We start from the raw sequence: 24,460 nt of genomic DNA on the forward strand, positions 1-24,460 counted from the left end.
TATATGGTTCAAAATAAAGTTGAGCGTTGAAATAGAATTCATTCCGTCTACCAAAAAATTTAGGATGAGGTCTAGACGATGGTCATGACAACTTTATTGCTTCTTAATGATTTCAAGTCTTATTTTTCTATTTAATATTACTCCGAATTCAGTTTTTCTTTTGATTTGAAATATTTAAATCAATTTTTGTATTCTTTGGGTGGGTATGCGATTTTAGGTTTCATGTGATATCAGAGTTTGATGATTCAAAGAGGAGTTGCAGGAGAAGATTAGCAGGTCATAATGAACGGAGGAGAAAGGGCTCCAATGAGTCCATTTCTAGAAACCTTTCTCAAGGTATATTTCTTTTACCTTTTTCATTACTTTGATTGTAATTCAATAATATTTATTCATTATATAGTTGTTGGATAAATAATTTATTCAAAAAAGTGATATTGCAAGATTTTTATATATAGTGGGATGTGTTTTGCTAAATATTTGAGACACTTTGTATTTTCAAACAACCCTTGATTTCCCGCCAAATATCTGCAAATTTCAAGCTTTTTCAACCTTTACGATACATTATTTTTGACTCATTCAACCTCGCCTTAAATCTACCGTCTTCAACCTCTTAGAAAAACGTTGGGTTTTCCACCCCAAAAATCCATTATCATCCACTTCATAAAAATCCTATCTTGTTCTTGACGTTTGAATGTTGAAGGAGAGAGAATCTTAAGGTTGAAGATGAGAGGAAAAAAAAGATTTACCCTAGAAGTTGAAGATGACTGGTTTTGGAGAGAAAAATTAAGGGTTTTGGCTAAAGGTTGAAGAAGAGGCCATTTAGGTCATTTTTATTAGTCTTCCAAAGTAGAACAGGTCAAGAGACATTTGCCATCAGTTTGAAAACATAGGGAGTATCTTAAATACTCATCAAAACATCGAAGGGCATGTCCAAATCATCCTAATATAAATGGCTTGGTGCCTTAAATGTATCATAAGGGCATTCAAGCATTTTATTTATTTTAATACACAAATTCTCATTGCTTTAAGATAGTGTGAGATTTATGCCCGTTGGACTCTTCCATCTTCTATTGTTTAATAAAAGATCATAAGGAAATTTTTTTTTTTTTTTGATTTATAAGAAAAAAAAAAAAATACATCCGCTACAGCATTTCAATGTTACAAATGATCTCCCACCATGTCAAAAAGTCCTTGAAAATGACCCCTCTAAATTCCTTATAAAAGTTTCACCAAAAGAATAGGAGATTGATTGTAGATCTAATTAATTCTTGTGATGACTTTGCCTTCCCTTGGAAAGTTCTAGTATTTCGTTCTAACCAAATGCTCCAAAGGACCGTGAATGGCGTTAAGATCCATATTAGCTTATTGGCAAGGTGAAAATCCAACTGCAGCCATTCCTCATGGACTCTTCTTATAGATCTTGGCGCGCAACAATCCACCCCAAACAAAGAGAAGACATGATCCCACACCCCCCTTGGTAACCTATCAATGCATAAGTAAGTTATTAGCAAGCTCCTCGCTTGAAATACACATGCTACACACATTCGGGCCATAAAACCCCTTTCTCCTAAGATCTTGCGTTTGAATTCTTTCCAAAATGGCCGTCCAAACACAAAAGGCGACCTTGGAAGGCATCCTAGGACACCAGACCGCAACATGAGGGAAAATCACATCTCTGCTCCAACTCAAATCATTATAGAAGTTCTTATCCGAGAATAATCCTTTTTTTTTATTGGGAATCAACAATCTCACATCGTCCACCTGAGTTTTTCCTGTCATACTATCGAGAAAACCCATCATATCAGAAACCTCTGTTATTTCCCAATTGTTTAACAATCTCCTAAGACCCAAGTCCCACCCTATAGTCCCACTTTCCCAAACCCGAAAACTTGCAACAGGAAGGTTCTTTTTTTCAAATAACGTGAATAACATCGAAAATCTCTCCCTGAAAGGGTTCTCCCACACCAAGTATCTTCCCAAAATCTAATTATGTCCCCCATCCCTACCTTAAAAGTGACTTTTTTCTTGAATTACGGAAAAACCTTCAAAATACCCTTCTACACCCCCCAACCATGTGACTAGCAACATCCCCACTCTCCCAACCCGATGGATTATCTCCATATTTTACCACAATCACCTTCCGCCACAAACCTTCCAGTTCCACCCAGAACCTCCATAGCCACTTTCCAAGCAAAGCCACATTCAGACTCCCAACATTTCTGAAGCTAAGATCCCCTAGTTTCATGATAGAGCACACATTCTTCCAATTGACCAAATGAAGCTTACTTTTTCCTTCTTAATCACTCGTTAGCTATAAGAACTCCATCCAAGAAATGTTATTTAAGTTTGAAATTTTTTGAATTTAGAAATCTTAAAAACATATTTTATGTTAAATATTAGTTTTTTATTTTGAAAATGTTATGATAAATGTGAAATTGGAAAGTATTTAATAGTGGATTTCAAATAGGTTTATTTAATTTACAAATCAACAGTTCTGAAAGAGCGAATGTGGTAAGTTGATGGTAGCTAAATTAATCATCGATACTTTTTTAGTGGGAAGAGTCCTTTTGAGAGATATGGCTAGTGCTCCCCCATTTTTAGTCTTGTTGGACTTCTAAGTTTGCTTCTTCTATTGAGAATGTCCTTTTGATTGAGGGGTGGTTTTTCGAGCCCGTTTGGATAGAAGTAGAAAGTTGCTTTGGGAGAAAGTAACTTTTAGAAAGTAGAAAGTATTATCCTTTTACTTTTTAAAAAGTTAAGATTTTTAAATTTTAAAAGTAATTTTTTAAAATGAATCCAAACGAGCTTTTTAACTGTTTAACATTTTAACTTTCAAAAATAAAAAGTTACTTTTCTATGTGTATCCAAATTGGTTCTTCATCTTTTCCCCATCAATTGGGGTGAAATCCATCAACTACTCCACTTGCCTTTGGAGTTAGATTACGAACCCAAGGCTTGAGTCCTTAAGAAAGAAAGAAAGAAAAAAGTCTTTTCCTCGAACATACCACATATGTCAATCATTAGTGCTGATAAATGCATGACATATTTTCACACCATATGTCTGATCGAAGACTTGAAGGTTCACTATACTATCAAATGTTGAATTTTTTTCCTTCAATAAAAATTTCTAAGGAAAAAATCTTTAGAAATATGTTTATTCAACTTTAAGAATATCAAATATCAGGAGCATTACCTATTTGTTTATATATTCTCTTCTTTTCTTTATTGATTGAACTTTGGAAAAGAAGAATTTGAAAATAATTGTGTCAAGTCTTTTTGTGAGAGCTTGACAGAAATTTATATTAATTAAAAAGGTCAAATTATAGAAAAATCTTTGCAAATAAGAATTAAATAGAAGACTATCACTACTAAGAAATTAAGACTAAAATAGAAACTAACTAAATTATTTTCAACACTCCCTCAAGTTGGGGATAATATATTAACTAAACCCAGCTTGATAAGATGAGAATTAGTGATAGATGGACCAACAGATTTCGTGAGCATATCGGCAAGTTGATATGAAGAAGGAACGAAGATTATCTGAAGGTCACCAGATCGAATTTTCTCTTTGAGAAAGTGGATATTAACCTCAATGTGTTTTGTTCTTTCATGAAGAACAGAATCAGAAGCAAACATAATAGTAAGCTTGTTATCACAGAACAGAGTAGAAGAACCAGAAACAGGAAAACCCAACTTTGTCAGCAAAGATCGAAGCCAAATTAGTTCGCATGTACCAAGGGCAATAGCACGATATTCAGCTTCAGTAGACGAACGAGATACAACATTTTGTTTCTTATTTTTCCACGAGATAAGATTATTACCATAAAAGGTACAAAAATCAGAGGTAGACCTATCTGTTAGAGAGCCAGTATAATCAGCATTTGTAAAACAAGACAAATGCAGTTGAGTAGTGGAAGAGTAGAAAAGCCCAAGACCAGGACGTGACTTCAAGTAGCGAAGAATGCGATAAACTGCATCAAGATGAGAAGTACGCGGAGTATGCATGAACTGGCTGGCCATACTGACCGCAAAGGACAAGTCCGGTCTAGTGTTAGTCAGATAGATCAAACGGCCTACAAGTTTTTGATAAGAAGAGGGGTTTGATAAAAGATTGCCAGAATCAGCTTGAAGATGATGATTCTGATCCATAAGAGAGGGAACAGGACGACAATCAAGCATCATAGTATCTCAAAGAAGATCCAATGTGTATTTACACTGAGATAGTGATATGCCACGGCGAGAGCAGGCCAATTCTATCCCCAAGAAGTACTTGAGTGGACCTAAGTTTTTAACCTTAAAAACATGACCCAATAGCGTCTTAACCTTGTCAATCCATTGTGCATCATCTCCAGTCAAAATGATGTCATCCACATAGACCAAAACAATGGTACAACCATTCACTTTTCGACAAACAAAACAATTATGGTCTGAGTGACATCTAGAAAACTCCATAGAAATAATAACTTCAAAAAATCGATGAAATCAGGCTTGCGGGGATTACTTCAAGCCATACAAAGAATTAAAAAGGCGGCATACTTTTCTAGAATACTCCCCTTGAAGATGAAATCCTAGAGGAGGGTCCATATAAATAACCTCAGTCAAATCACCATTCAAAAATGCATTCTTCACATCAAATTGAAGTGGCTAGGAATTACAAGCAGCTAGGAAGATAAGAAGATGAACAGTAGGGAGTTCAGTGACTGTAGCAAACATAGCACCAAAATCTTTCACGGGAGTATGTAAATCCCTTAGCAACTAGGCGTGCTTAATAACGATCAATAGTACCGTCTGCGAGATATTTCACAGTGAAGACCCATTTACAACCAAGGGTCCGTTCCCCAGACGGAAGAGGCACAAGTTCCCATGTATTATTGGTTTGCAAAACATCCATTTCAACAGTCATAGCTTTTGTCCGCTAAGGGTCTCGCAAAGCCTCTGATACAGGCCGAAGGACTCGAATAGAATCAGTGACGGTAAAGTAGGCCTAATAAGAGAAAGAAAAATTCTGATAGGAAACAAACTGGACAATAGGATGATCAGTAATACACCATCGCTTACCTTTGCGAAGGATAACAGGTAAGTGAGTCAGAAATAGAAGGGATAAGAACAAGTATAGGTGTGGAGGTAGAAGAGGGTATGTTGGCAAGGGTGTAGAGGGGTGAGTACGACGAGTGTAGACCTGAAGCGACGGCGAAGACGGAGGAAAAATTGGAGAAGGTAGCATGATGGTAGACGAGTCTTGCAAAGTAGTAGAATCCTACAAAATAGATGTAGTATGAAAGTATGAAACATTTTCAAAGAAGGTAACATTAAGAGTGTGGATGATACGGTGAGAAACTGGATCATAACACCGATAACCCTTGGACATAAAGGAATAACCCAAAAAATGCATCGAATGGCTTTGTCATATAATTTTGTATGATTGGGGGTCTTGTCCTGAATGAAACAACTGCATCTAAAGACATGAGATGTAGTAGGGAAGAAAATGCTATCAGGTGAAGGACATGAAGGGGCCCCTGTCCCTCTAAGGTGCGACTTGGAACGCGATTAAGAAGAAAAGCCGCAGCAAAGACTACCATATTCCAAAAAGCCTTTGGAACATGTATTCCGCGAATAAGACATCGGACAATGTTCATGAGATGACGGTTCTTGCGTTTGCCACCCCGTTCTGTTCAGGAGTATAAGGACAAGTCAACTGGTGAAGCATATCATTCTCATGAAGATGGGAGCAAATACCATCAGATATATATTCCCCCTATTATCAGATCTAAGGAATTTAACAGTGATATTGTATTGAGTTTGAATCATTTTAAGAAAATTAACAAAACTTGGGAGCATCTCAGAACGTGAACACATAAAATAAATCCAAGTGCAACGAGAGTAGTCATTTATAAATATAATATAATAGTGATGACCATTAAAGGCAGTAGCAGGGGAAGGCCACCACACATTAGAATGTACTAAATCAAATATTGCATTAAATTGATGCATACGAGAAATATAAGAAGTATGTGTTTATAAAGTTCATAAACAGAGCATAAAAATTTATGTCCACTATAAGCAGTTTTTGTTGAAAATGGGCATGCCTTAAGCGAGCATGTCATAAATCTAGAGACAAATGAAAAAATGTGGCTGCTAGATGATGGAAGCACGGAAGCTAGAACAGCAGTAGACTGAGATCCAAACATGTACAGCCCATCTCTCTCATACCCCTTGCCAAAAATCCTATTCGAAGTTAGGTCCTGAAAAATGCAGTGAGTAGGAAAAAAAGTAATTGAGTAATTATGAGATTTAGTAATATTGCTAACAGACAAAATGTTAAGAGATAGGTGAGGGACATGAAGCATAGAATTTAGAGAAATCCCACAAGATAAAGGGATGATACACTTGATGTGGATAGGTGTAAGAGATCCGTCAACAAGGTGAACCCCCCTATGAGTGGTGGAAAAAATAGAAAAAGTAAAATGGTTAGACTCACTGGTCATGTGATCAGAGGCACTATAATCAATAACCCATGTCAGAGGAGTAGAGCTAGGCTGAGTGACATTGATTGCAGATGATGTACTTGGAGGAGTAATAACTAAGGTCTCAGTTGAAGAGGTTTTAGTGTGAGCTTGGATCTGATCTCAGACAATATTAGCAATCTGGGCTTTTAGTTGTTGCAAGTCAATTGTCCAAAGTGAAAGAGGATCAGTGAGATGAATAGATGAGGACTCCACTGTAGCAGCACGAGGAGTAGTTTGTACCAAAGATGAAGTAGAGGATGATCGTGGTATCAGATGAGGATAGAGCTGAAAGTAGCGAGCCTTCTCATGATCAGTTTTCCAACAATGACTACAAGTAAGATCACTCCTTTTACCACGATCACGACTACCACGACCACGATTCCTTGATCTAGGGGTATGGGGGTCGGAGAAACTCGAGTTGGTAGCTAAGCCCATCTGATCTGTAATTGTAGTAAAAAGAATGGTAGGGACCTGAGTTTGAGGAGGAATAATATGGAGACGACGCTCATCACTGTCAATGGTCGTTAATATCTCAAATAAAGAAGGTAAAAGAGTGGTATTGAGGATCTGTGTTCAAAGTGCCTCAAATTCTGGACGTAGACCCATAAGAAACTGATAGGTTTGATGTCGAGCAATCTGCTCGACAACATAATCGGCTGCTTCTGAAGACAATTCAGCCATAGACTCATAGTGAGAAAGTTTTTTCCAACGTGACTGAAGGTATTCGAAGTAATCAATGACACTTTGAGTCCCTTGGGTAGCCTGGGCAATGTCTCGATAAAGTTCATAAATCCTCGAGTCATTCCTGGAATGTGCGTATGTCCAAGTAAGCGCCGACCATAAAGATGGAACTGTCTCATGGTACATGAAGATGGTATAAATGTGCTGCTCCATGGAATTAAATAGCCATCAAGGGATAGTGCAGTTGTCGATCTCCCATGATTCAAATTTAAGATCATTTAGAGGTGGTTTAGTAATAGTCTTAGAGAGCCATCCAGATTTCCCTCTACTCCCTAGAAAGAGACGCATAGATCGAGACCATGACTGAAAGTTCCGACCATTGAGAAGTGCAGTGGTAATACGTTGAGCTGAAGAGTTAAACCCAAGGACTATAGTGGAAGTTGGAATTCCTTGTGCTGAAGACATTGATCTGGTTTGAAGGGAGATTTGAAGAAGAAATAGCAGCCCAAATAGCAGAGCAATGTCCAAACTGCTGTTTAACTCTGTTAACAACCCGCTGCTGCAATTGCAAGTCGCAAAAAAAGAGTCCTAGTGTTGTACTCCTCCAAAAGGTCAACCAAACCTATCGTAGGATCAAAACGAAACCAAAACACAAAAAACCACTGTCGCAGGGTCCACCAAACTTGTCATTAGACCAAAAACAAAGCCAAAAACCAGAAAAACACTGTTGCAGGGTCCACCAGGCCTGTCGCAGGACCAAAACGAAACAAAAAAAAAAAAAAAAACTGTCGTAGGGTCCACTAGACTTGTCGTAAGACCAAACCAAAACAAAACACATTGTCGTTTGGTTGCTGTGAAGTCGTAGTACCAAAACAAAGTCAAACCCACTGTCGCCTGACCAAAACGAAGCCAAAAACACTATCGCTTGGTTGCAGTGAAGTCGTAGGACCAAATCGAAACCAAAAAACTACTGTCGCCTGATTGCAGTGAGGGTGCAGGACCAAACTAAAGCCAAAAACTACTATCGCCTGATTGTAGTGAGGTCGCAGGGACCTATCGCAGGGTCAATCGGAGGCTTTAGGTTAGTTGCAAGGTCAATCAGAGACCAAAATTGCTGTCACGGCTGTCGCAGGGTAAATTTGAAGCTCTTAGGGTTGTTGTTTGGTTCCAATAATAGTGATTGTAGCACCAAAAACAGCCACTATTGTGGCTCAGTTGCTATCGCACACACAAAATAAATTGGATGTTATGAAGAGACAAACCCTAGTATATTTTATAAGCACAACGCATTATTGCAACATGTGATAAAACGAGAAAAAAATTAAAATACCCTTGAAGGGGAGAAGATCGAATGAGATTTGACTCTAGGTTAGGGTTTAGTGAGTGAAGAGAAGAAAGAGAGGAAGGAGAAAAATTCCTTGGCTCTAATACCAAGAAGAATTTGAGAATAACTGTGTCAAGTCTCTTTGTGAGAGCTTGGCAAAATTTATATTAATTAAAAAGGTCAAATTACAGAAAAGTCCCTATAAATAAGAATCAAATAGAAGACTATCACTACTAAGAAATTAAGACTAAAATAGCAACTAACTAAATTATTTTCAACAGGAAAGACTATTTTACCCTTGCATTATGTTATTCTACTACAAATCACATAGTTATGTACGTGGCCCTAATAAAAGAAAATCAAAGTTCTAGTAGAAAATCAGAATAAACACTTTTGACTTCAAATAATCATTTGGAATTCTACTTCAATTCACTCATCAATATATTAATAGATCAATACTTTGTCATGTGTCAAATGAATAGAGTTCATGTCCTTTACAAGAAAATGAATGGTTTGGGAAGATAAGATATAAGTAGTGAGGCGAGGTCAAGGACATATAAAGCATATGAGGGGTGATTCCCTTTCATCTAAATCTCTATAGTTCATCCCTTTCATGAGAAATTATATGGTGGGTTACTGGGAAATTTAATGAGTTTCACAAAGTCATCCAAAGTTAAAAGTCATATTTTTGGGTAAATTTGAAAGTTGCGTGAAAGTTTTCCTTTTAGATGGTTGAAATTAGTTTTCATATGTATATTATCATACACTAGCTAGTGATTCACTTCTCTGTCTTTGATCAAAGTTTCTATTACGCAGGAAACAACCGTCTTCCGTTTAGGTATCCCAACTTAAGTCGTGCCATTGGTTCTATATGAATTATGGCTAAATCTATTCGTAATGATGGAGAGATTTGTATGGATGTGACCCATAGAATTGGTGATGAGTGGCTAAAATGGACATGTAGCCTTGTACTATTACATCACCAATATGTATCAACCATACTAAAGGATTTTTATTTTATTTTATAATAAGACTAGCTATGTTTTATGAATTGAATGATGGCAATCAAGAAATAGCATATTGAAAATAGGAGTATCATTGAAAATAGGAGTATCGTAGAGATGAGGGTGTCATGATGTGTGGTAAGATCATACAAGACAAGATAGAAAATGAGTTGAGTTAGGATTATCCAAGCATGGAATAAGACAAAGATATTCAATCGAGAAAAATTGGGTATGTCCAGTGGTTTGTGTACAAGTATTAAGACTTCAAAACAACAAGATGATGTTGAAAATGATGGGAATTGATACAGAAAACATCTCCAGGACATGTATAATGATAAAAAGTTCTCTCTCTAGATAGGGTTAAACAACAACAATTTTTTTTCTTCTAATAAACTAAATTTTGGGTTTTCGATGTTAATTCAGTCCACGTGGACATTGAAATATTTCAATCAAAGTAAAAATAAGAAAATGTTCACATAAACGACAGAATATTTTCATTAAATCTAAAAAATTAATAAAACAAAAATGAAAACTGTCATTAGCCCCCAAATTACAATCTATAGCCATATGGAGTATGAACATGAAGATCAATAGCACTCTGCCTACATGTTGGAGTAGGTATTTGAGAGCCCGATAGCCAATTCTTATTTTATATATATTTTGTAGAAGTTAGAATACTTAGGTCACATTAACTAAACATACCTTAATATGTAAAACACTTGAATGATCAAACTATTAAGTACTATGTCAATGCATACTTATAAAAAAATAGTACTACGTTCGTGCATTGTTATATGTGCTGGGTTCCATTGACTCAAGAAAAAACATATGACCCCAATTGTGTAAGCATGGAATTCAGCGGTTAAGATTTCTCAAGCTATGTATGAATCTTGACCGTTGGATTTCAAGCTTACATGGTCAGGATCGTGTGTTTTCTCTTGAGTTAAGAGAGCCTTGTTGTAAACTTCATCTAAATAAGCATGGATCAAGGATTTGATCTTGAACAAAACTATAATCAAATCTAAACAATAAATATAAAATACTTCGAATCGCTTTTCCAATAACCCACAAACAATGCCTCGATCTCGATCCGTGATGAATAGGAGTATTATCTTGACTCTGCCTACACCTCGGTGATGGGAGCTTCTATCTCAATAATAGAATTGTGTGTTGAGAAGGGGGAAAGACCACCTATTTATAAAGAGGGATATTAGGTTTCTACCCATTGTAGAATTTTAGTATTAGATGGATATCATTTAAATTAGATAGGATGTTCCCTAATCCATCATATTTGATGTTGGGAGTTAATACCTAATCACATATATGATTTCTAATTTTATTATCATGTTTTGAACAATTACAATCCAGTATTTATAAAATCGTATATGTGAAAAGGCCACAAACTTGTTTTTAATTAGAAAATAATAAATATATTTAATAATAATCCAACAATCTCCCACTTGGCCTTCACATGTACTAAAAGTTTTAAAATGACTCTTTGGACTTTTACACTTTGAATAATCGAGTGCACTCCTTTGAAAAATCAATTGTTCAAAATAATTCTGATAATCTTTAACTGTCACCTTCATTCCGAGGTATCATTAATAGTGGATCATGGATGTAATAAAATGCTAATTTTTCAGCCCTAAGACAGGTCCATGGTCTCAAACTAGTATAACCAATGACTAAACGAGTTTACTATGTTTTTTCTTTGTGGTATTAGAATAATGTACATCCCCTCAATGTAGTTTATATGTACATTCCCTAGGTCTCCAACTTCATACTCGTATGTCATTTTGATATTTTACTAGCAACCAATCATGTGATATTCCATCACCTTTTTATCCAGAATGAAAGCTTTATCAACGTGATGTCAAGTCACGTTTAACTCAAGCATTTTTAATACTTTACGAGTACATTTACTCACAGGCAACAATAACATGTGTACATTTTAGACACCCCAATTTGAACGGGCCCATACTCGAAAGGGTCAAAAAATACTGATTTTTCAACAAAGTTTATCAATGGGCCTCAAGGGCCCAAATCAATGAAAAATAACATTTTGATCGAGTCAAGGCCCCTAAGACCTCCTAATGGTCTAATGGGCCCACCTGAAAAGATTCAGTATACTCTTATCTACCCCGCTCCACTCTCAAAATCCAAAAAATATCAATTTCCCGACAAAATTTTTCAATAGGCCTCAAGGGCCCAAGACATTGAAAAACGACATTCTGATCGAACCGAGGCCCCTAAGACCTCTTAATGGTTTAGTGGGCCCAGCAAAGGGATTTGACCTACCCTCTACCCTCCCAACCTCCACGTTCCGCTCTCGTAGTCAGAAATACCTGATTTTCAATAAAATTCTCCAACGGGCCTAAAAAGCCCGATTTGCCAACACGTGACAATTTTTATCAAACCAATGATTTCAAAAATCTCAAAAAAATGAATAAAATTAAAAACAATGAGACTTGGACACCTATCACTTCCTCTACCCTCACCGATCCATCTTTGAAACCAAAAATACTCCAAGCCCATCTACGGCCCACCAACTTTCAACTCTCTAAAATCAATTCCTCACCTTACCCCCTAACTAAAACCTAACTCCACATAACCTAAATCCCAAAATACCTCCAACACACCCAACCTAAACCCTTATAACCATTTCCAAGGTAACCCCTAAATAATTTCTAAAACCCAAAACTATCTCTAAAACTCAAGTCCAACACTACAAAGCCCACAAATCATTATCCATATCTAATTCATTATCCAACCCACAACCCTAACCCATAAACATCAGCCACATCAAACCAATCACCACTTTATCATCAAAAGGTGACACGTCATCATCCCCTCTCACCTCCCTCATCCAATCACCTACCCCCATCAACTTTCTTTAAACAATTCATCTACCATCTCACTTATTTCCAAAAATCACCTCAAACCATACCCTACCCTATCTTAACCTATCACCCTTCTCTAGCACCATCAACTACCCACATCACAACCCATACCCTATCCTAACCTAACCTATCACCTTTCTCTAACACCATCAACTACCCACATCACAACCCATATCTTCTACACCCCAACCCATCATCTTCCCCTAAAACCCTCTACCAACTTACATCACAACCCACACCTCTCATCATCATCACCAAACTAACTCATGGCTTTCTCTCTAATCAAGCAACCACCATTACCAATCAACATACCTCATCACCTCACTCTCTCATCACCTTTGAAATATGTCATCATCCCCTCAATTCTCGCAAAATCCAACCAATCAACTTCTTACACAACCCATTATTTTAATCTAAACACTTCACCTCCTCAATCAACCTAACACTCAATCAAACACTTAACACCTTACACCCTTATTCTATCCATCAACCATCACTCATCTCACCTCACCAAACACTCTATCCAAAGGGATTTGGGTAGGATCCAAACCATTTGGATCTAAACACCACCTATTTCCACTCATTACACAATTACCCTCGTTTTAACTCCAAATTTCATACCCTCCACCCCTAAAACCCATGCCATTATCCATTCTCCTAACTCTTCACCTCATTATACTCCTAAAATACCCTTCAAACACTTATAAATACCCCTCCTCTTCCCAAAAGTGGTTACCAATTTCTCCCTTACCAAGTCTTACTAATTCTCACTCACCAATTCTCCCTACCAAGTCTCACTAAAAAAATTGATTCTCTAATCATCTCTTCTCTATTCTCACATCAATCTTCTAAAAAGAAAATACACTCTCACATGTTACTAAGGACCTAAGAAGACATTGAAGAAGAAGAAGAAAAGAAAGAAAAGCAAGATCGAAGCTTCAAGGTGGGTCAAAGGATAAATACCCCACCTTTTTTCTCTTCTCTACCCTCTCCATCCCCCTTTTCTACTACCCCCCCTTCCTCTATTTATTTTTGTTTTAGAATGCCTCTACTATGTGATGCTCCCCTCCCTTATCTCCGGTAGATTGGACTTCGGTTCGATTGAAAGCATAAGGATTGTAATCCTTTAAAAAAAAAACAAAATCGGTTTTTAATCCTAAAATTGTTTTGAGGCAAATTGAAAGTCGGATTCTTCTCAACCCATGAGAATGGATCCAAAACCTTAGCCAACATTTTTCCAAATATTGATTATGTCTAAGGCTCATGCTCTTTAGGATCATCTCTTTCGATGAGATGATCCTTACAAGCTAGATCTAAAAATAAATTCCTACTTGGGATACAAGTCACCGACGCGTGGCATTTCATTTTGCTTACTTTTTCTTTAAAAATGACCGAGTTCTTTGAGGTTACCGCCACTTGGCGTGGAGAAAAGGGTGCCTAACACCTTCCCTTTTCTCCAATCGAGTTGCTTACCCCGATTTCGAGGTTGATCGGTACCTTATCTATAGCGAGTCACTACGTGTCAAAAGCGACACATTTTTCAAAAATGTGCATCGGGTGGCCATTCACACCCACTTACAATATGAATGGTGGCGACTCCAAACCTTAGTAGATGTGGCCATCGTAATCGAGAACCACGTATCTACATACATAATAATGCATAAATAATGACTAGTCATGAATAATTACTTTAAACAACAATAAATAGTTTATCAAGAGTATAAATAAAACAATAAACAAGAATAAAAAAAAAAACTCAATACTTAAATAACACGATCAAATGATTTGATAACTCCCATATGAGTCACATGTTCCTTGAAAGCCTTTGGGAAAGGCCTTCTGTGAGAGGGTCAGCTATCATGTTGCTTGAATCTATGTTGGCAACCTCAATCAACCCTTCACGAATCTTTTCACATACTAAAAGGTACTTTGTTTCTATGTGCTTGTTACTTCTGATCACCCTTTCAATTTTGCATAAACAACAATAGGACTATGAATGGAATCCACAACCCCTAATTCATCGATAAAATTCTTTAATAAAACTACTTGATGGGTTGCTTCATAGCACTCAATGAACTCTCAATACATGGTCGAATCTGTCACAATGGTCTACTTTGAACTTCTTCATGAGACAGCTCCACGAGCAAGCATGAAAATAGAACCCGAAGTAGACTTTAAGCTATCACGACATCCAACATAATTTGCATCAGAATAACCAACAACTTAGAGTTCACTTGATTTTTTAGTAATTTTAAAACCATTAGATTAATTCTTTCAATTCGTAACAAGGGTTTTGGTCAAATCTTCAAAGTGTTTTATTGAGGGCGAAACTTTCCACTATGCAATTACACATCATCAAGACTCACCTCTGGGCCGAGATCTTAATATGTTGTATGCCCTCTTATATCGCGTTGGAGTACGTGCATAGACTTAGCCACTCATGTTCCAGTTCGATCCAGACACTATCCAAACTTTTAGGTCCAAGAGTTATCATTTTTTCCCGTTATCATTTTTTCCCCTTTACACTTGTGATTATTTTACTTACTCTATCTACACAAACATCCTTAAATCACCTTTAGGTAGTAGTTAGTGATTTCATGCTAAAGAGTGTCAAAAAGTGATCTTAATGATATACTAAGTTCCAAAATTCAAGAATCTGTAACTTCCACAAAACGGTCACCTTTAGGCGGACTACTATCCTACTTCCAACATGTTCCTTGAACGATTACTCAATTGGTCTTGCTAAACTCCTATAGGCAAGATCGATACCCTAATATATCTAAATTTGCTTTCTAATTGTTTTTTCTTGGGATGTGGGTATGGAGATTTACAATAATAGCAACATCTGAAATTAATTATAAAGCACAATAATAACATTTAACATGAAAAAGAAAACAATTTTTGATATATTCTCCAAACAAGGGTACAAACTTGATTTGATTTTTCATGACATATGTTATTGTTAAAAGGTTATTTTAATAATTCCATTAAATAGATTTCGAAAAAAATACCCAAAATGGACTCTTGGTTGCCTAAATAGAAGTTAAAATGAATACGTTGTGGCCTCCAAGAATGGATTTTAATGGGTTGGTTCACGCTTGGACCAGTTTGGGTTGAACCGGGTGGGGTTGACCCAAATGGATTAGGTGAACATGTTAGGTTTTGACCCAAATGGGTTGAGTCGTATTGGGTTGGTGTGGTTGAGTTGAGTCAAAGAGTCGGGGCTGGTTTGAGTCAGCAAGGTTGACTCTATTTTGAACACAACTCATGTTCACGGAACATGTAAAACATAAGACTAGAGTCAATTGACATTGATTATTGATGGATTGGCTTAAATAAGCCCTATGGGCTGAAGATGAAGTGGTTCGGCCCAAACAAACTAAATGGTATTGTTTCTTCTTCAACAAGATTATGTGCAACTCCAAAATCCTAGCCACCACCACCCATGTTACAACCCCTTTTGGCTAACTGGCAAGTCAGATCATCGGCGTCGGACGACACCTTTGGTCATCGGAAAAAGTTCGGCAACCTCTAATCTAAAGGCCAAGGACTATAAATAGTCAAAAAACCAAAAACTAAAACCCAATAGACCCCTTTTAAATATTATTTCTATTTCTTTATTTGTTCTTAAAAAAAATACAGCAAAACAAGGATCTAGAGTTTCATAAAACCCTTTAGATCAAAAAACTTGATGAAAAATGTAATCAAAACTTGAATCTAGTTTAACTTAGATTCAATTAATGTTTTGAACAAGAACAAATCCAATGGCTCCGATACCAATTATTATAAACTTCATCTAAATGAGCATGGATCTAAGATTTGATCTTTGAACAAAACTATAAATCGAATCTAAACAATAAATATAAAATACCTGGAATTGCTTTTCCAATAACCCGCAAACATTGCCTCGATCTTGATCCGTGAAGAATAGGTGTACTACCTCGATTCTACCTACACCTTGGTGATGTCAGTCTATCTCAAGAATAGAATTGGGGGGGGGGGGGGGGGGGGGGGGGGGGGCACCTATTTATAAAGAGGGATACTAGGTTTCTACCAATCATGGAATTTTAGTATTAGGTGGATACTGTTTAAATTGGATAGGATGTTCATTAACCTATCATATTTGATGTTGGGAGTTAATACCAAACCACATATATGATTCCCAATTTTACCATCATGTTTTGAACAATTACAATCTCGTATTTATAAAATTGTATATGTGAAAAGCCACAAAATTGTTTTTAATTAGAAAATAGTAAGTATATTTAATAATAATCCAACAAACCATTTATAAAAGTAATAAAGTAATACTATTCCAACTGATTAGATCATGAATGTTTGTATGTATGAGCTTGTATGTATGAGCTTATATGAATGTTCTGCTCTGCTTAAAAAGCAAAAAATCAGCTCAATCTAAAACTTCTAAATCCATCAAAAGTGATTTACAAATTATTGGTAAAAATTGGCAAAAAATCGATGGTCCACATTCTAAATCACTTTTAATGGGGTTAGAAGTTTCAGATTGGACTGATTTTTTTTGATGATCTTCCCATCATAGAGATCATCCTCACAAAAAATCAGCTCAATCCGAAACTTCTAACCCATATTTTGAAAATTTATTAATGTTACATTGTTTTTAGATATGTTTTTCCATATGTCCCTTGATCCGTTCCCTATATATATTGGACTCTAACTAGTTATGATTACTTTTTCTAGTGAAGGAATATTATGTGTAATTTACAAGTCTTTTCTAGAAGTTACTTGTAACTTTTGTTATTATAATATTATCACTTTAAAAATATCCATTAGTCTAATTTTACCATTTATTTGAAATGTTTCCATTGGAATCTTGAATTTTTGTACCTAAATTTAGGTTTTTAGGCAAAATTTACTATTCACTAAAATATTCTGCACATTAAATAGTGATTTCCACCAAAATATATAAAAAAAGGAGACTGTGGAGTAAATTTGTGTTGAGCTTTGTGGAAATAGATATATTTTGATATATTTTGTGGAAAATGTTGGAAGTTAAGAAGTGCCACTTAGCTAAGTGGTAAGATTTGTGGAGGTTGTTCCTAGGTCCTAGTTTGAAACCCCTTGAACCCATACTTCTTATGCTAACTATTAACAATTAACAATATTCTTGTACTAACCAAGCATTTACCTATATAAAAAAAAATGTTGAAAGTTTAATTATGTGACTTTTTAGAACAACTTGTCCATGGAATAACATATCAAAGATGTTCTTCTTCTTCTTCATTCTGTGGAGTTTGAGATCGGCTTTCATTCTCATTTGCTTAGTATTACTTAATTCATTAGTTTGAAAATATTTCTTGTACAAGATAGGGATGGTACAAAGAATGCAATCTTGTATTATGTTTTTTGCAGTCTTGTACTGTAAATATATTTTTATAATGCTTGTGAAGAATGAAATTCGTTTTAAATCTGCATGAATTTTTTCCCATTATTATTAAAAAAAATAATCATGAGAAAAATGCATAACTTATGAAATTGCTAAAGCCTTGCATATCTAGGAATCGTTTCATGATTTTTGAACAAACATATTTCTTAAATTATTATGTTGTGGTTAATTAATAATGGATAAAAAAAAGAAGATAGAATAGATTTATATAGAAGGATGCATCCTTCCATTCTATCTAGAATTATATCTTTTGTTAAAATGTGTGGTTTCATAATTTTTCTCCCTAATAACCACCTAGAACCATTTCTCTTGCTAATTGTTCCTTTTTTAAGATATACCATTCTGCACCAAAATGATCATCATAATCACCATTGTCTATGCCTTGTCCAATAAAATGGGGTTGACAACATGAATCATATTTTTCTGTGTAACTCTATTCCCACCATATCTTCAATTAACACATGTTTTCATATATTTCCACCTTACGCTTCGATTTGCACCATGACACTTCTCAATTTTGGTGTTGTTTGTGTTCGATGTACATTCTTATGCAAATTCAATCACTTTCATTCACACTTTACATTCTCATAGGTATACTCTCTAGACACGCTTTAAATGTATGGTGCAGACCTCATATATGCTCTCACACTCCCCTTCCCCTTATGCTGAAGCCCAAGTTGGAGTACAAATATTGAACATACCTAGCTTGGATGAGTACATAGAATGAGAGACAATGTATATAGACCATACCATGAATAAAATGACAATGTATATCTCGGCGCACTTGGTCTGCTTGTGAAGATAGGATCAATAACAATATGAATGCAGCATGCTTAAATCAGTCATGAGTTGTTTGAGACATGTTAACTCACATGGAGCTAATGTTTATAAATCCATATTCAACTAATGCATTTGATCTAGCTATAAATGAAAGATTTGTCCTAGGTTCTAGACCACCTATTCAAAATGTATCCAATGCAATCCACACTCTAGAGTAGGTAGAAATATGAAAGTTCCTTATAGGATTGTGGAGTAAAAACCTTTACCTAGAGCAGAATTTTTGAAGAATATGATGAACAACCTCCATGAGACACTCTAGGAGCAAGCATAAATTGACTGCATAAGCGTGGATTGGCTTGGTCATTGTTAAATAAATAAGATGACTCACTATATGTTGGGATCTTAGAGAACACGCCATCACTTAGAGATTGGTGACGATTAGTTTCAAGAAGAGTATCGTTGAGTCTTATAAGAATCATCCCATTGTCATGAAGTATATCAATGGCATACTTCCTTTGTGAGAAAAAGATCCCATTGTCATCAATCAGCACTATATGATCAGCATTAACATATCGTAATAGTTTCTTTAAGGCCTTGATGGACACTGGAGTTATCAGAATAGTATTGATGGAAACCAAAAGTGACAACTACTCGGCGAAACCACTAAAACCACCTTATTTAGCTTGCAAACATAGCTTTTGCTTACCTATTGAGGATAAAATCATGTGGTAAGTTCATACTGACGAATTTTAATGCTTTGAAAATCATGAAAGTCTCATTGAAGAAAAGTTGTTCAATGTGGATATTAAATCTTGTGCAATTTTAATCTTCCTGATTTTCACTTGGTGCAAGAGTCTGATTATCAATCTTTAGTTCCACAGATCCTGTGATTGCACTTTGAGATTAAGTAAATAGAAATTTTGGCAGAGTTATGGAATTTCTATGAGAGAAATTATGTAACTTTACTTTCATTTGATGCCTTTATATAATTTTTTCTAATCATTGGTTATATTGTACGTTGTCCTGCCCGTATCCCATTCAGGAATGTCAACATGAGTTTGTTTTGAAGCTTCATGTGTAGCTGTCCTACAATATGTAATCATGTATGATCAATGTCATGATTAGTCTGTTTGTCTCGTCTCGTCACATCATGTCATGTCACATGCTTAATTGAGTAAGATGATTGTCACTGTTTTGCATGACTTGATGGGGTAATCTTGTCAACACTCACCATGCATTGCAGAAGGAGTCATGAGTGTAATTTATGTCCTATGCAGTTAGAATGTTGTGGCTTTTTCAGGAGTGAGTTGGTTAACATATGTCTCAGACACGAATAAGACCCCCATATTAAAATCTAACTGATAGAGAAGTCACAGGAGAATTAAGCAAGTGAGAGGAGTGCCTATAAAGAGATCTTGAAAAAAAAGGGAAAATGAGTTGGAATCATCAAAAACCATAATTTGGGTAAAACACTTGGCAACTAAATGAGCTTTGTGTTGTTCAATGGGCCCATAGGTTTAAGCTTGAAACTTTATTCCCATTTGCAAGCAATGGGTCTCCTTTATAGAAGAAGAGCAATGGGATCTCAAATTTAATTGATCTCAAGAACATGCATATCTTCTTTCATATCCTAAATCAATTGGATTTAAATAGACTCCTTTAACGAAATGGAACATGGAATGATACTTCTTCCCCACATTAAAATTAATCTAACTGATATAGAGGTCACTTGAAGGTAGTTCTCTAATTTTTATTAACAATATGAATGATTGCGCATGGCAGAATAATGTTAGGCGCGTTTCCCAATTAAGCATGTGACATGGTGAGCAGACTGATCCATTGCGCAAATATGTGATCTCTATTGTAGGACGGGTTGTACATGAAGTTTCAAAAGACATTTGTTGAGATCTTTGAATGTGATACCGGTAGGACAATATACGATACAATCAATGATTAAAAAAATTATATAAAGACATCAAATGAAGACAAAGTTATGAAATTTTCTCATAGAGATCTCATTATTCTGCCATAATTTCTATTGACTTAATCTTTAATTGTAATATCACAGGGTCAATAGAGCATGAGATTAACAACTGAACTCTTTTGCATTAGGTGGAAATATTAGGAAGATTAAAGCTACACAAGATTTAATACCCACATTTAATAATGCTTTTCTTCATGGACACTTACAAGAAAACATTGACCTAATATTCCTCCCCCAATCTCAAGAAAATGATTTCCCCTCCACCTAATGTTACTCTCATGATTACCCCTACCCCCAATGTTAAAAAATGATTTTATTTTTGACATTTTCCTAGGTGCAATCAAACATTGGAATTCATATTCTCATTACCATTTTATTTTAGAATTTATTTTTCCTTGACAATGAATTCCCTGCAATCCCGTGTCGCATGAGCTTAATCATCTATAAAGAAGATAAAGTAATGATTAATAGTAAAGAGTGAATGGGAACAAGTCCCAAACATCAAAATGCATGATGTAAAATGTCTTGTTGCCTTTGACATCAAGACAATAAATAAGAATATGTTAAAGTTGACCACTTTGACAATGTGAAAAAAGAAACAATCAAACTTAAAAAGGAGCGTCAAACTTAAAAAAGGAGCACAAGTTTCAACATAGATAAAGATAATCGGACTAAGTGAGTATGTCACTATAAAACTAAATTAACTGAAGAGGCCTTTTCAAAGAATGAGAAACTTTTGAAGTATCATGAAGAAGATACAATGTGCGTCTTTCAGTTCCATTCAAATCCTCTTATCTGATTGAAGGTCCTGAAAGGCACAATAAGTGGGGATTAATGTTATGCTACAATTTAATCTTTTGCAATAAATCTAATAGACAACAAATTTATAGAAATTTTAGGACTATGTCAAACAAAGCTAAGAAAATGAGATAAAACCAGAATTAGAAATAGGAGGAATTGAATCATCAACAAGAGAAATTGATCAATTGGAAGGAATGGTCTAGAATGAATGTAGAAGGTACGGCATTCCTCTCATGTGGTGTCTGGCTCATTAATATTGATTCCAGGATCCCTCGTATGAAGTGTAGTGTGAATATCTATGCCTAAATGGTCCGTACGTGCATATGTGATGTGGAAGAAGATGCTAAAGATCATTCGATATGAACCACCCTAGCAACGAGCTTTGTCAACTTTTCCCCCAAATGACCCATGGAAAGGATGAGTTGCCCCAACTAAATCAAGTCAGTATAAGTTAAAACTGAAAAATGAGCCACAATACTTCCTCAAGTAGATGATTTGTGTGCTTTTAAGATTGCGCTTTCCCCGAAGCCTCCAATATGTCTCTCTTGTGTGGTTGAGCTTGTTGCAATTTGTACATCATCTTTGATCTACGTGGTGTCTACCACCAAGACCCCACTACCTTTAGTTCTAGAACTATCTCCCCCTCTCGGATTATTATGTCTTCCACAACCAGCCTAAATATAAATAGCCTTATTAACCATAGGAGCATACCTACGTAAAGTATATATTATGGATATCCTCATTTCCTCACACTACAACTGGGCATATGAAACTACAATAGAAGGAAGCAATGGTTGATAAAGTGTATGGCTCAAGAACTCTCATACTCATCTCTTACTCTCCAAGCAAGGTATTAAGTTTTGGTGTCAATATCTATTTCGATCAGCCTTGAAATAGAACCATTTTGTAGAAATAATCGATTAGTGTGAAAATCAATACAATTTTCATGGAATTGTTCATAAAATTTTCTTTGATAGTATCTAATATATGATGAAATGAACATAAAAACACACTCATAAGTTATCAAACTATAATAAACAACTGCATGGAGTGTGGAAGCGAAGATCAATTGGGTTTTGCTACGTATTGATGTAAGTGTCAGAGAATCCAGTAGTCAAAATACCACCATTTTCTACATGGAAATGAGCATAATCCTGTCAAATTGACTACGTACACCTTAATATATAAACACTTGCTTAAATGACCTACTATTAAGTACTAGATTCATTCATTACTGTATTTGTTATTTTAAATGTACAAAAAATTACTAATACATCTGACTAATTAAAACATAGATCATCATAATGTTCGTTTATATGAATGTGTAAATATGCACTCAAGGCGTGAAAATAAGACGATATATAGATACTTAGCACTTCTCATTTTTACCAATGGAATAATACACATGTAATTTGTTATTTTTTGAATTATATCAATATTTTCTTCAATAAAGAATGTTGCTTTCATATTTACTATCGAAATACTTCCACCGAAATAATGTATGTTTATATCTCTAATTTGATTATTTCAATTGAAAATTACTGATCATCAAAATATTTCATGAAATTGATACTGATTTTCATCGAAATATATAAAAAATGAAATTGACTATTAAATTTCGTGTAGAGCCTTATGAAAACGGAAATATTTGAGTATATTTCGTGGAAATATGTCAAAAATTTAATATTATGCATCCAAGTTGCTCAAACACATGCCTTTTGTAAGGCGTTGTCTTTGGTCTTTTTGCAAATTGTGCGCATTGCACCTCAAAAGCGCTAGAGAGTTGATCAACCAGCTTAGTTGTTGCACTTAACTTATCACTCTGGGGAAAGTAATCTTCTTGCCTAAGTAATAGATGTTCTTACAATCTTTTTATATTGAGACTTTGTGTGAGCAATTATATCCTAAGCCCAAAGTCGTATCATTCGTAGCTTCCCATTCTATGAATGATCATTTTCTAAGCCATTAATCACCATCCCATTAACATACCCCAACATCCTAGAAGTGAAAATACGTTGACTGAATTGTCCATAGTATATGATTTGATCCATTCTTTACCATGGTAGAGCTTGATTGACTTGCAAGAATAAAGAGAGTATTGGTAGAAATACTGCCCTGGGAAAGTCATTTATGTAATTGCACTATTATTTCTCATATGAGAATGAGATTTTTCTGATTACGAGATTAATGCCATATATGTGATGTGATCATTTATATCATGCATGATGTTTGGGTACATGAAAATAATCGGTTGATCATTAGATGATCAATGAGGTATGATATGTTTTTAAGGTACTCGGGTTATATTGAAAGTTGGCTAAGTGATTGGCTTCGGGCTGACATGGAAGAATTAACAAACTAGTTCCTTGATTGGCAAATGGTCATGACTATGAATGAAGTTGGACAGTTCACTTAGATGGTTGTAGTAGTAGTGTCATTATAATTTCATTTGATGAGAAGTAGGTTTTTTCAAGCTACCTTAATAGAGACTTGCATTCAACATATGACAGTGTACATTGATTGCTTGTGTGTGGACAAAAGATTTATTAGTTGAACACAAATCAATAGATTCTTAGACATGAGGAGCTTGGAGGTTGCTAAGTAGCTATTTGACTACTTTGATTGCACTTAGTGGATCCAGGAAGGTTGATCAACGAAATGATTTATGATGGGTAGTCAGTGATCTACCCATCATAAATCATTTCATTTGATGAGAAGCAGGTTTTTTTCAAGCTACCTTAATAGAGCATTCAACACATGACAGATTAAGTGTACATTGATTGCTTGTGCGTGAGAAGCCTCTTGACAAAAGACACTATTAGAGGTTGCTAAGTAGCTATTTGACTACTTTGATTGCACTTAGTGGATCCGGGAAGGTTGATCAATGAAATGATATATGATGGGTAGTCAATGATCTACTTGAGTAACGATAAGTTTCCAACAAGGAATCTATACCCACGCAAATGGGAAAATATCAAAAATTGGAGAAAAAACAGTATTAAATATCTAAATCTTACAAGTGGTTTCTATGGGAATATTTTTCAAAAAATTATTCTAT

The 24,460-nt window shown here is 35.4% G+C and overlaps 1 protein-coding gene across 1 annotated transcript in view; it reads left to right on the plus strand.

The window, feature by feature from the left end:
• Window positions 1-24,460, plus strand: part of LOC147391236 (squamosa promoter-binding-like protein 7) — a 33,093-nt gene that overhangs the window by 2,871 nt on the left and 5,762 nt on the right. The window contains exon 2 of the mRNA XM_086417219.1: window positions 218-336. Coding sequence (XP_086273345.1) covers window positions 218-336 — 119 coding nt within the window. The remainder of the gene's footprint in view (window positions 1-217; window positions 337-24,460) is intronic.

This window comes from Akebia trifoliata, chromosome 11 (assembly GCF_017979445.1).
Source record: "Akebia trifoliata isolate Shusen 1 chromosome 11, ASM1797944v1, whole genome shotgun sequence".
NCBI lineage: Eukaryota > Viridiplantae > Streptophyta > Magnoliopsida > Ranunculales > Lardizabalaceae > Akebia > Akebia trifoliata.